The sequence below is a fragment of the Mustela erminea genome, chromosome 15 (genome assembly GCF_009829155.1).
Source record: "Mustela erminea isolate mMusErm1 chromosome 15, mMusErm1.Pri, whole genome shotgun sequence".
In the NCBI taxonomy this organism is placed as follows: Eukaryota; Metazoa; Chordata; class Mammalia; order Carnivora; family Mustelidae; genus Mustela; species Mustela erminea.
Window position 1 is genome coordinate 81,139,552 of NC_045628.1, and position 14,596 is coordinate 81,154,147.

The 14,596-nt window shown below is 40.2% G+C and overlaps 1 protein-coding gene across 6 annotated transcripts in view; it reads left to right on the top strand.

The window, feature by feature from the left end:
- SPATA13 (spermatogenesis associated 13) overlaps positions 1-14,596 on the top strand; it is a 338,234-nt gene that overhangs the window by 193,283 nt on the left and 130,355 nt on the right. The window contains exon 1 of one of the 6 annotated variants that reach the window (XM_032315381.1): positions 1,476-5,779. The exons of the other annotated variants lie outside the window; for them this stretch is intronic. Within the exon in view, the coding sequence (XP_032171272.1) occupies positions 5,702-5,779 (78 nt within the window). The 5' untranslated portion in view covers positions 1,476-5,701. Of the gene's footprint in view, positions 1-1,475; positions 5,780-14,596 lie in introns of those variants that run through there. 6 annotated transcript variants of the gene reach the window in all.

Sequence of the window (14,596 nt, forward strand, 5' to 3'; positions counted from 1 at the left end):
CTCCGGGAACCTAGAGGGTAGTATTTACCCATGCTGCTTAACTCATTCTGTATCAGTCTTTCTTGACAGAATTAAACCCTAATGCCCTAAGGTACATGTCGTATGTAATTAACTTCTCTGATGCTTCTAGAATGAGAAGGGCAGTTAAGGTTCCATCCTTGGGAGAATTGAGGGTACAGTAGTTATCTCAAGTATTTATCTGTGTTCTGTGGTTGAGATGAGGATCATTCTAACTAAAGAGCAAATTAGATTTCTCTGCTCCCCTTTAACAGCTGAGAAAATGGAGGTGAAGGACTTTTTCATGGCCAAAGCCTCATAGTAAGTGACAAGGATGAGATTGGAGCACTGGGCTGCCTGGCTCAGGAGATCTGGGTATATGCTTCCATGTGTCTGTCTCCTCTGTCCCTTGTAACTCCCTTTGGCTACACTCTTTTGCAGAGGCTTTTCCGAACTAGATGGTTCCTGTTTGGTGAACTGCAGATGTAACATTGCATCTGCAATTGGTGGGGAGGGGCAGGCTCAGAAGAGTTTCAGGGCCCATCCCTGTCTGTCTCACTTGGGATGTACATGGCGCTTTGTCATTGCCTGAGAGGGCTCTGGGAGCTGCTGCCATGCCACGAATGGAAAGAGGATGATACAGATTTCTAATACATGGCAGTGACTGTGGTCAGAATGTCCACATTTGTGGATGCAGGTAATATCGCGTGCTTTTGCCCTAATATTCAAATGTCCTGGAGACAATTGTTACCCCATCTTCACCAGACCTTAAAGGACTAGATTTCTTTTTTTTTTTTTTTTTTTTAAATATTTTATTTATTTGACAGAGAGAGAGAGATCACAAGTAGGCAGAGAGGCAGGCATAGATAGAGGAGGAAGCAGGCTCCCTGCCGAGCAGAGAGCCCGATGTGGGGCTTGATCCCAGGACCCTGAGATCATGACCTGAGCTGAAGGCAGAGGCTTAACCCACTGAGCCACCCAGGCGCCCCTAAAGGACTAGATTTCTTGGTCAGATATAACCTCTGCCTGTTTCCCTGCAGTAGGACCACTCTGTGTCATTGTGGAAGAAATGAGAACTCAACATTGTAATTTCAGGGACCGTGTGCCTGACTCATAATATCTTTGGGCGCTCTTGCCTGCCAGATCTGGACTGGAACCTTCCCCTGCTTCCCATCCTCACTCTCTGGAGTCAGCCAGGTTGGGGAGCTCTGAGACGACGCTGCATGGCTAACTTGGAAGGAGAGGGCAACCAGCCTTTCCCCAGCCCCCACTGACACCATGACAGAGTTTTTTCCCGAAGACTGGCAAGCTGTCCTTGGAGAAAAATAGAACCCAGGTCTGAAATGACCAGACAGACTGGAAAGTGTTGTTGGTGGAGGGAGGCAGCCTGCCAGAAAGTGGGAAACTGCGATCTCCTGGTCTAGGGCAGATGCAAGGGGAGGGCGAGTCCAGGATTTTATTGTCTTAAAACAGAGGGACAGGAGGCGGGGAATGAGATATGTTTCTGCTACTGGAACTTTGATCACAGTCTTGTAGAAATTATCTTTCTATATAAACAGTGAGCAGTCTTGTACTTGAGTGTTAAAATTACAATTCAGTCACATTAAACACATTTCTGAGGTCAGGCCCTAGTATTTAACTACCGTGTATGGTGAGAGATGGAGTCCTGAGTCCTGAAACAACTTACACATGTATGTTGAGACACATCCAATTTATACACTGAAATCAGCTATAGCTCTGAGAAAACCAGCTCCTACTTGAGTCTTGCTTCTACTTGCTCCATTCCCACCCTTTCTGGTAGAATGGCGTGCTCACATGTGCATGCTTATAGTGTATCTTTTTTGTGCCAGGCCTGTGCCAGATGGAGAAGATGGAAAGAGTCCTCAGAAACAGCTGTGGTCCTCAAGGAGCCTCACATTCCTGTCCAGTGGGGGAGGTAGATATGTGAAAGGAAAGTCTTAAAATGTGTAGCAGATATAGTGATCAGTTTGTGAGGAGTGGATTTAGGGAGCCCATGAGAGATCTAGGATCCAGGAAGCCTTCCTGGAGGAGGAGTTAACTACAGCCTGGGCTGAATGGGATGAGCAGATTGGGGAAGGAGCTGAGGGAGGGAGGCATAATGCAGGTGGATTCAGCCAGATTGAGTAAGCACAGGTGGGGAGACAGACTTTAGCTCCGGGACCCTAGGGACTCTGAACACTTCTGCATGGCATAGCTCCCAGATTATCATTTATGACTGTTGTGTGTCTAGAGCAGTGGTTTGGCCTGAGTATCACTTGGGGATTTGTTGGAAGAGCAAATTCTAGGGCTTTCTCTCAGACCTATGGAGAATTGCAGAGGTCCAGAGTTTGAGAAGCACTGTTCTAGTACATGTGCTTTCAGGAGGTCCTAAATAGTTATTCTTCATGGCTACACGATAAGGTTTTCAGAGAGTGAAAACTCTGATCCTACCTGGTTGGATTGGGTAGGATTTTCCTCAAGTCCACAGCTGTCCACATGTCCTGCATTTCTTTGCCAAGTGTATGTACTTTCTCACAATTTCTCCCTGCCCCCCACTTCATTTCATTGCCCATTAGTGTTTTATATTATTTCTGTAACACCTCCATCTTTCCTGATTTTTTAGTGTTGGCAGTAGTCAAACTGAGTTCAGATCTTAACTCTGCTATGTGACCTTGGGAAGGTATTAATTACCCTTTCTGTGCCTCAGTTGCCTTATCTGAAAAATGTAGGTGGGAACAATACCCAGCCTTTTGGTAGCATTTCAAACTTCACTGCACATTTGAATTAGCCAGGTTTTTTTTTTTTTAAAAGTTGATTCCTACTCCCTCCCCAAATACTATGATTGGTTTTGGGTGTGACCTAAGCATTGAAATTTTTAGCAGCTTCCCATGTGCAGGGAGGTTTGGGAATCACTGTGCTCAGCTGTTGGGAGGATGAAATGAGTCCATTCTTGCTTAGCAGAGTGCCTGGCGCAATAATTGCTTCGTATACATGTGCTGGAGGAGACTCTGATGGTTTTATGGCAACAAGAGGGGAAAGTGAGCCATTTCAGTTGTTTGATGAATACTTGTTAATTGTCAAATGCCTGTTGGTTTGGAAATCTCTGGTGGTCCCGTCTTTTGTTCTGAGAGTTGAGAGGTGAAATAGCCCAGTGCCATGGATCTCCACATCTAATTCTCTAAGCCCTCTCTTTGCAAGGGTCATGCTGTAAACAGAGCGTGTCCTCCCCCACAGCCTTCTCAGCCCTGGGCACCATTTTCCCAATTCTCTATGGAAAAACTTCAATTTTTGGAATATAACCATTCTAAAATCATGAAGTAGCAATGCTTTACAACATGGCTGGGGAGTACTTAATATTTGGGGACCATTACTGTCTACGTTTTTCAGATAAGGCAGTTGAAACACAGAGCGGTAAATGCCTTCCCAAGGTCACAGAGTTAGCAAGCAGCAGAGTTGGGATCTGAACCCAGTTTATTTTGTACCAGTTCTAATCTGTCATTTGTACCTAAATGCCAGTTTTCAAACCTGGAATAAATCTTTAGACTTCATCTCTTTGGCATGGTTCTATTTTCTGGGATCTAAATGTCACTATGTCCTAAATTATGTATTTCTAACCATTACTTGTAAAGATGTATAATCTTTTTGCATGCCCTGTCTTGTCACATACATTAAATCAACGTTTATTCATTGTTTTATTAATTTGACAACTATTGATAAGTACCTGCTTTGTACCAAAAGAGCCAAGCTAGCAAGTTTATTTCTTCCCTTCCTCCTTTGGAGGGACAAACATGTCTCTGTCTCTATCAGCATGTGTAAGTATTTCGGTTTTGATTTATAACTGCAGTCTTTTCTATACCTGTCTTTTTTGGTGACATAATTCTTCCACTTTTAATAATGGAACATCTGAAGGACATTTTTCCTGTTGACTTCATGGGCCTTCCTTGAAGCCTGCTGAGATTAATTAAGCCAAACCCCATGCAACAATTATTCTAATTTATCCTGGCAAGTTATTAAAATGTAGGTTGCCTGGGACCAGGAGGCTTGAGTAAGTGAGCAATAGTTAGTACCCTCAGAAGGAAATGGGTGATGCAGATTGAGTTCTGTGGGTTAGTCCTATCTTTCAGTCTACAACCAGTCCTCTTAGTGTGGCCAAACTAAACAAAGAAATGAGAAATAAGTGAATTCATATCTCAGGTTTCTGATTTGTGCTCTTTCTGTGAAAAAGAGTACATGTTTGGTTTTGTTTTCTGTGTCAGGCATGCAAGTAATTGGTGTTTACTGTGAGATTGGCCCTGGGACATTTAAGTGTGTGCTGCAAATGGAAATAATTGATTCACTATATTTGTTCTGCTGCCCGATTACTAAGTGAAAACCTACCACTGGGGAAACTTTCGTAGAGCCAGCACACAAGTGGCTCAGTATTATGGTAAAGACTAGCCTCCATTGTGTGGTCTTACCATTATCACTGCAGTTACTCTCGGACTGAATAGGCTTTAGAAATACAGGCCTTCAAAGGACTTGCCCTTGCTTAAATGTTCCATGGATCCTTCTGAAATAACATCCCCCAAGTCCTCGTTGAAAACAGTAAAGAAGGCGAGGCTATATTAATATCTACAAGCTTTAGTTCTATTCGGAAGGATTATATATTCAAAATGAGAACAGTTCGAAGTACATTTAGGTTTTAAACATTTGAGGTTAACAATCTGAAATGCGCTAGGAAAAATAAGCAAAATATTTTCTAAAATGGTATGTTTTAAAATCTGCTAGACCTGTTTTCTCTACCTTTGAGTTTTCTGAAACAAATCTAAACTTCCCCAGTGATTGCTTGGCTCGTCTTAACTGAGGAGCCTACTTGTTTTACCAAATCCGGTTTCAGATCTACCATTAAAGACTGCTCTCTGTGACCTTAGGCCACTTCTCCAAAACTATTGCGTCCTGTACTTCCTGGAAAAGGATTGCGTACTTTATGTGCCAGCTTCGGTTCCTGGCCATGATCTGTGGTGTGCTTGTGCACATGTACTTGTGTGTGTGTGTGTGTGTGTGTGTGTGTGTGTGTGTAGGGGAGGGTGTATATGCTGGAGCCAAAACCACATACTGTGTTCTGACAGTGTGACATAGAGTGAGCTCCTCATTACATAAAGTTCCCTTCTAAGTTGAGTCTTAGACTCCTGGCCTCACTAAGTAAATGAATGAATTCTGGATTGTGGAATTGTGAATAAGGAAAGTGGCAGCTTCTCTTGAACTCTTAGTTTTTTAATGACAAGACATGCAAAGGTGTGGGTAAGACGAGTGATTTATAAATGTGCAGCTTGTGGAATCAGGCTTTCTGGGTCGTATTTGTATCTCCAAGTGCGGTCCTTACCACCCGGCGTTGGTATAAACAGCTCTTGCTCAGTGTTGAGTCGCCTGGAGGCAGGTGCTTGTCTCCAGGCTTAGCCTTGGAAATGCCACACGCACCTGGCTGAGCATCCTGTGCTTCTGCAAGTCGGGATGGCTTCTGGATAATGACAATGCTCTGCTCCTTGAGACGTAGGGACCATTCATTCATAAATGCAGACCCAGTTTGGGCCAGGGTGAGGCACTGTACTGAGGGCACATGGACAGGGTCAAGTCTAAGTTGTAACTCTGGCAGAGCTTAGCCCTCCTGCCCCCTGCGAGTCTCACCTTTTCTCATTAGATCTCACTCTTGGATGGGAGGAGAGTGATGAAGATTCACTTCCTCTCGGCTTTGCTCTCTGGGCTAGAATCCTCTTCCAGGGCAGTGACACTCAGAAGGGAGAGGGTAAGTATGCTTTCTTCTGCCTGTCAGCAGTGCTGCCGGAAGATCATCTGGTCTTCTCTTAACTCCAGTCAGAATTAGGAAAAATACCCTGGGCTCTGAGAACGGGGTCTGCTTTCCTTCTAACATAGAAGAAACATGGAGGAGGAAGCAAGAACTCTTTCTGCTTTTCCCTAATCTTTATTTCTAATCTGACCCCTCATACAAGGTGCTCACCCTGAAAGGGTACTGAGCCAGAAGCCTTCCTGGTACATAGAAGCGAGACTGATCGAGCATTACAAGGTCGGTGCTTACAGGTAGATAGGTCAGAGCACAGAAAATCGCCACCACTGCCTAAATATGTCTTGATTTGGTAGCATAGTTAACTTACATTTTCATTCTAGCACAATTGAGGGAAGTTGATCGCATTGACTTCCTGGGGGCTATTTTCAAGCCTGCTGAGATTAATTAAATCAAACCCCATGTGACAATTATTCTAAAGCAAAGTGGTTTATTAAATTTTGGTGCATGCTGGACTACCGAATTGAAATTATTCAAGTAGATGATTACAGTTTTGTTGATTTTGTAGCATAGGAGTTTAATACCCTTTTTTTCATTTTTATGGGCAGATACTGCCAGTCTCTTAGATTTCCTTTCCTGCTGGGATGAAGAATCTCTAGAGGAAGAAGGAAATGGCCTATTGTCAGTAGGACAGTGTTGTTTTCTTGGCTTTCCTGGAAAGCCATCTCTGTAGAGGCCAGGTCTTACTCTGTACACAATGGAGGTTGGGGATTTTTAAGAGCCCTTTGTGTCACTTGGAACACTTTTCTTCTGAGATGAAGATAGTGGGTATCTGTGCAGATCAGTCTGGGATAAAGAACATTGTGAAAGGAGACCTGGCTCAGCAGGAGGGTTCCCAGGCTCTCATCATACAGAGCTGGGACAGCCACCTTCTCTGTGTATGTCCAGGTCACCTGGAAAGACCTGGGAAGCATCTTAGTCGTTAGTGAGAGAAGATGTGAAAAAAACCTACAAAACTTTTGCAAGCATGTGTCTTTGTCACTGTCACAAAAGTACACCGGGGATGTACTTTTATGTGCTCCTTTAAAGAGTACTGGATCCCCCTTTGACCAGTTATGACTGGTCTTCTCTGTACAAATTCTTGCCTCTTTACAAATTCTCCCTCTGCCTTGTGTAAAGTCATTGCTGCAGGAGTCAGAATGAGCTTAGAAAACACTTCTCATGGATTGTTAGTTGGAAAGAGATGTGCCCATAGGGAGAACCCTATAGCTCTCTCCTCAGATGAGGGAGAAATTCAGAGTGCTGGCAGGACCCCCCACTCACTGACTGCTCGCCCGGAGTTATGGTTGGTTTCAGATTCCCCAGGAAGTGACTGTTGTGTCACCTGAGGGCAAAGGGACTTGGGAAGCATTGCCCATTGGCTGCCTCATGTTTTCAGGGCCGCCATTTGGCAAGAGGGGAAGGAAGATGATGAAGTAGTGATCTTCATCTCGGAACCAACAGAGAAGATCTGATGGCATCTGCTGCTTTCATGTGGAAGATAAATAAGGAGAATTGGTGCTGGGACGGCTGTCTGTCACTGATGTGTCTGCTGGATGGTGTTATGACTGCAATGCCGCTTGCTTCTCCCATAGTGTGATACAGATAACAGTGGAAGTGTTCCAAGGGTTAGGTGAATGGCTTCAAAGGAAGCAGTATAGAGAGGGCTGATAATTACCCACAGCCTAACAGGCAGGTGGCCACACCTTCTTGCTGGTGCCCGACTGGGTAACCTGTGCCGGAATTATACAGACTGCTGGTCTTGGTCCTAGGCTTTCCTGCTGACCTCATCTGCATCCATTGTGGGGATATTCAGCCAAATGCACACCCAGATTCCAATAATTGGCTGTGTGGAAGACGATGGTACATAGGTTGTTTTCATTAACTAGAGTAAGGTTGGTAAAAGTGGATATCTGACACAGAAGAGGCAGGAGTTTGCTGAAGAAGGGAGTGGGGATTTGAGAGTTAAGGCAATATATAACTGTATTTGTGGAGAGTTTTAAATTCTTGTTTATTAATTTTAATTGAACTTTTCATTTTGAAATAATTATAGATATACATGCATGATGTAGTACAGTGATATTTATATGATAGAGTACAACATCACAACTAGGATATTGACATTGATACAGTCAAGATACATATATTTCCATCACCACGAAGATCCCTCATGTTGTCTTTTTATGGCCATACCCACTTCCCTCCTGTCCGCACTCCTTCCTTTCCCTCTTTAGCAGCCACTAATTGTTCTCCATATAATTCTGTCATTTAAAAAATTTTATAAAATTGGAACATACTATGTTTAGGATTTCTTTTCTCAGCATAATTTTCTGAAGATACTAGTTCTTCTTTAGACATGCGGTTTGCAAATCTGTGTTCTGATTAGTTTTCCCTTTTAGCTTGTAACCAGGTTCTCTGCAGAACAGAAGTTTTTAATTCTGATGAGGTCCAATTTATTGATTTGTTTTCCCTTTTATGGATCATATTTTTCATGTCAAGTCTAAGAAAAAGAATTCTTCAAAGATTGTCTTCTATTTTTTTTAATATATATATATATTTTAAGATTTTATTTATTTATTTGATAGACAGAGATCACAAGTGGGCAGAGAGGCAGGCAGAGACAGAGTAGGAAGCAGGCTCCCCGCCAAGCAGGGAACCCGATGCGGGGCTCGATACCAGGACCCTGGGATCATGACCTGAGCTGAAGGCAGAGGCTTTAACCCACTGAGCCACCCAGGCGCCCCATGTCTTCTATTTTTTTAAGTCTTATAGTTTTACATTTTAAACTTAAATTTGTGATCATTTCAGAATACCTGGGTAGCTCAGTCAGTTAAACCTCTGTCTTTGGCCAGCTGGGGTTATGATCCCTGAGTCCTGGGATCAAGTCCCATGTTGGGTTCCTCGCTCAGTGGGGAGCCTGCTTCTTCTTCTGCCTGCTGCTCCCCCTGCTTGTGTGTGCCCTCTCCCTCTCTCTGAGACAAATAAACAAATAAAATCTTTAAATTTATAAAGCTTTCGAGTTTTTGTATAAGGTGCGAGATTTAGGTCATGATCTTGGTGGTTTCGTTTATTTATTTTGTTTTGTTTTGCCTGTGGATGTCGAGTTGCTCCAGCACTTTTTTGTTGAGAAGGCTATCCCTCTTCCATCAGTTGCTTTGTACCTTTATAAAAGGTAAGTGGGTATATTTATGTAGGTATTTCTCTGGGTTCTCTTTTCTGTCCAGTTGGACTGTGTTATACCTCAGCCAGCATCACAGTCTTGATTCCTGTAGTTATGAGTCTTGAAATTGGATGGACTGATTCCTCTCATTTTTTCAAAATTGTTTTAGCAATCCTAGCTCCTTTCCCTTTCCATATAAATTTTAGAATAATCTCTTATCTATAAAAAAATCTTGCTGGAATTTTGGGAGAATCAGCATCTTTAGTGTTGAGTCTTTCAATCAGTAAACTCAGTGTATCTTTCCATTGATTTTATCATCATTGTGTAGTCTTCACCTGTAAATCCTGTTCATGATTTAGATTTATACCTAAGTATTTCATTTTTTGACTATAAATAGTATTGTATTTTTTAATTAAGATACAATTAGTATATAATATTACCTAAGTTTCAAGTGTGCAACATTATAGCTTGACATCTGTATGCACTGTAAAGTGATCACTGCAAAAAGTCTAGCTACATCCATTACCATGCAATTGACCTCCTTCACCCATTTTTGCCCCCCCACTCACCTTCCATTCGGGTAGCCACCAATCTGTTCTCTATATCTGTGAACTTGTTTTTGTTTTGCTTACTTGCTTGCTTGTTTGTTCAGATTCACATATGAGTGAAATCTTGGTGTTTGTCTTTATATGTCGGCCTTATTTTACATAGCCTAATATTTTCAAGGTCCATAATGGTTTGTATTTTTAATATTGATGGCCATGTGTTCATTGCTGTATATAGAAATACAGCAGGTTTTTTAGTATGTTTAGCTTATATCCTACAACCGAGAAGAACTCATTCATTAGCTCTAGGAATTTTTTGGTAGATTCCTTGGGATTTTCTGTGTAGACAGTCATGTCCTCTGTAGATAGGGATGGTTTAATTTCTGCCTTTCCCATCTATATGCCTTTTATTTCCTTTTCTTGCCTTATTGCACTGGCCAGAACTTCTAGCATTATGTTGGATAAGAGAGTGGTGAGAGCAAACATTCTTGTCTCTCGTTTCTGATCTTAGGAGAAAAGCACCCTGTCTTTCACAGGCTCTTGGTTGATGCAAGTTGAAAAAGCTCCCATGTATTCTGTTGTTGTTGCTGTTGTTTTTTAAATGGTGAATGGGTGAATGGGTGTTGAATTTTTTTTCCCAAGATTTTATTTATTTATTTGACAGAGAGAGAAAGAGAGAGTGAGGGAGAGGGAACACAAGCAGGGGGAACAGCAGAGAAGTATTTCCTACTCTTTAATTTCCTGGAAATTGGTAGAATTGGTGTTAATTCTTTTTTAAATATTTGGTAGACTACTTCAGTGAGATTCTCTGAGCCCTGGAGATTTCTCTTTTGGTAGTTTTGAAATTGCAAGTTCAAGTTTATTAATGGTTAAGGGCTGTTGAAGCTATCTATTTCATATTGTGTGAATTTTGGCAGTTTGTGTTTTTTTGAGCAAATGGCCCATTTTGTCTAAATTGTCAAATTTATGTATATAGAGTTCTTAATATTCCCATATTGGCCTTTTTATATCGGGGAGGGGGTCTATAGTGATATCTTGTTTCATTACTGATATTGGTATATTGTGTCTTCTTCTTTTTTCTTTGTCAGTCTTGTTAGAAATTTGTGAGCTTTATTAATCTAAAAAAACCAGCTCTTGGTTTAATTGATTTTCTCTATTTTCAGTTTGTTTTTATCCGCTCTTACCTTTGTTATTTCCTTCTTTTTTCTTTCTTTGGGTTTATTTTGCCCTTATTCTAGGTTCTTGAGGTGGGAGTTTACTGATTTGAGATGTTTCTTCTTTTTATATGTATTTATTTCATGCTATAAATTTCCCTCAGAGTACTGCTTTAGGTATATCCTATAATGACGTATTTCATTTTCATCTTCATTGAGTTAAATGTGTTTTTTAAAACTTCTCTTTGTCTTCTGTTTTGACCTGTGGATTATTTACTTGTGTCTTGTTTACTTTCCAAATATTTGGAGATTTTTCCGTTATCTTTCTCTTATTGACTTCTACTTTATTCAATTTTGGTAGGAGAATACATTCTATATGATTTTATTTCATTTTAAAGATATTTTATTTATTTGACAGACAGAAACCCCAAGCAAGCAGAGAAGCAGGCAGAGAGAAAGGAGGAAGCAGGCTCCTCGCTGAACAGAGAGCTCAATGTGGGGCTTGATCCCAGGACCCTGGGATCATGACCCAAGCCGAAGGCAGAGGCTTTAACCCACTGAGCCACCCAAGCGCCCCATTCTATATGATTTTAGTTTTTAAAATGTTTTTGAGGATTGTTTTATAGCCCATGATATTATCTGTCTTCATATATCTCTCATATACTCTTGAACAAGAATATATATTCTGCTGTTGTAGGATGGAGTGTGCTATAAATGTCTCATCCTTTTGTTTGATGTTGATACTCCTGTAATGGAGTGTTGTAGTGGTGTTGGTAGTAGCTGTTTTTTGTTTTTGTTTTCTTTTTCTTTTTTCTGGTAATGGAGGGGGTGTTATAAGGATTAGATAGCAGAGAATTTGAAGTCATATTGTCCAGCAAAAATACGGAGACCGAGTCTATATTGCCAGTTTAAGGTAACTTTGACAACTATCCAAGGAGAGAGTAGTTTATATTCTGAAAATATAATTACTAGAGGGCCATTTCTTCAAACCATTGTTTTAGAATTAGAAAGTCTGAAGAAAACCAAGCTTAATCTGAAAATCAAAGGTCAGACAGCTAAAGTTGCCAACCAGGACAGGGAAAAAAGTGTGTGTTTTAAGTTTGTTTGGATTACTTCTTGTTGAATAGTATTTATGAGTTAACTAACTTATTGTGTACTAAGTGCTTACTTAATCATTACTTTAATTAGATCCAGAGCAGAGAAGTAGCTTATTAATATAAAAGTTAGACTAATTTATTCTAAAACATTTGTTGTGTAACTTCTCTATTCCTGACGTGGCACTAGTTCCTGAGGTTATAAAAATAAACTAGAGCAACACGGACTTAAGTATCCTTTATTCTCCCACAGAAGGAAAACCTAGAAATCCCAATGGCTAAGACTGACACCTAGGAAACATAAGAATAAATTCAGCCTTGAATATTATTATAGTTTCATAGCCTATACATTTAAATTTGAAAAATAATATTAAAAATGCTTTTAAGAGAAGTATGTTTTATTACATGGTTACCTAGTGGCTTTCAATTAAAGCCTGGTATTTCTTGCATGTCTCCTGTGTGCCAGGCACTGAAATGGGTACAGAGGGTCTGGGTTCGTTCAGCCCCTTATCTTAAGCCTGATATAAAGATAGAGGCCAGATGTAAATTTCTTGAACTTATATTTATCTTTGTGTTTTATTTTTTAAGAAAAAGAAGCTTCCATGTATAATGGAAAATTTTTTCTTTACATCTTTTTTTAAGAACACAGTTTTATGAAGAATGTCTGTGTAAGTCATGTTGAACTTAAATGTAAACAGGTCTAGTAGCGGTATCAATACTGAAATTATTCCACATTGTTTTGTAAGCACATCTATTAATTTAACCTGTTCAACCAGGTATAGTTACAGAAGGGCAATAAAGACCTTGGTCCATTACTTTTCATGTAACACCACAGAAAGCGAGAAAATATAGTTGAATTTATCATAGTCTTTGCTTTCTTTTTCTTCATTACATCATAGTTTCCCTTTAATATCTGTTTTTCAGATCAGAAAACATGTTATTTTCCCAGACAACCAGTTGCTTTGATTAATGGGGCCAGGTCAGTCCAAGGACAGATTAAACACACAGGAACCTGGCATGGTTCCTAGAAATGATCCTCAATCTTCCTTCTCTCACCTTGGGGCTCTTTAATTACTGTGTTTTCTGTGAAAATGGAGTCTGGTAATTTTCTGAAGAAGCTTCATATATCAGAACAAATGATAGGTGTTTGGTTGTTAAGCTCTTACTTATTTTTTTTTTTAAGATTTTATTTATTTATTTGACAGAGAGAGAGATCACAAGTATGCAGAGAGGCAGGCAGAGAGAGAGGGGGAAGCAGGCTCCCTGCTGAGCAGAGAGCCCGACGAGGGGCTCAATCCCAGGACCCTGAAACCATGACGTGAGCAGAAGGTGTAAAGGCTTAACCCACTGAACCACCCAGGCATCCCGATAAGCTATTAATTATTAATGAATAATAAGCTCATGCTTCATTTTGTATCACTTTATTAACAAGTCTCCTCCTTTCTTGTATAAAAAAATGTTGAAAGTGGTAGTTAATCAAAGCATGGTGGTCCTGAACATTACTTCCCTGATTCACCATTACTTTTAACTGTTGCATTTCATTCTTGTAGATATTTGGAGAAAGTGGTTAGATACTTTTATAATAATTTAGGCATGTATCAGTTAGTGAGGCTGATATGGTTTTCCTTCTGTAAATCACATAACTTCTTTGAGCCTAATTGTTTCCTTTTCTGTAAAATGGGTCTGGCTGATAATAAGTGACCTAGCTACTTATTATAGCTGTTTTTGTTATAACATGCTAGTCTGTGAGCTCCAGAAGATTGATAGCTGTGGCTGATTTACACCTGTATCTCCAGTCTGTGACAGCCCAGATACTGCAAATGTTTATGGCATTTGGGGCCAGGCAGGTAACACAAGAGCTCTGCAGTCTCACATGGAAACTCTGTAAGTTCCACCTATAGGATCCAGTGGGAACGTGGCCCAGTGTTAACAAACCCTCCTATTTTCCAAGAGAATCCAGAATCCTGCATTCTAAGTGAAATCTCTCTCTTCTTAAATATTGCTAATTAATTCGGTTTAAGAAAAATCCCCTATGTAGGCCAAACAAGGTGTGGGCACTAGGAAATTTAACCCAAAGCCAAAGCTTTGCTACCTGAGCATGCTCTTAAAAAATGTTTGTTGAATTAACTAACAGCAGTGAACAATAATGTTCATTGACTTATTGAGCTCCTTTATCTTATGACTGCCATGAATAGAGATTGTTTTGATACTTCTGAGGAATATACATCTGTCTTCTGACAGTAAGAGCTTTTTTAACTAGACAAGATATTACTTACACAGAATTATTAAAAGCATTTACTAATAACAAGTACTGTAAATGAGCTTACTATGTGCCATGCATTGGTAGGAAAGTATTATTAATCCATATAAAAAGATGCACAAATTAAAGATCAGAAAGTTTAAATAATGACCCAAGCAGCTACATTCTTCCTAATGGCAGAGTGAGATTATAACCCAGCAGTTCATACGGTACCATTCCTGGCTGTTAGTGCCTTTTGTCCAGATTAAGAATGAGTTGATACCATAGCAAAGCAACTAGCCTTATTTATTTTTTTTTAAAACAGCTTTATGGAAATGTAATTAACATACCATCTAGTTCGTTCATTTAAAGTGTAAAACTGAGGTGTTGTTAGAATAGTCATAAAGTCATGCCAATTATCACCACTGTCAATTTTAGAATATTTTCATCACCTTAGAAGGGAAATCTGTCCCTATTAGTAGTCACTCCCCATTTCCCCTAAACTCCTAGGCCTTGGCAATGACTTAATTTACATTCTGTCACTGTAGATCTGCCTTTTCTAGACATTTTGTATAAGGAATCATACACT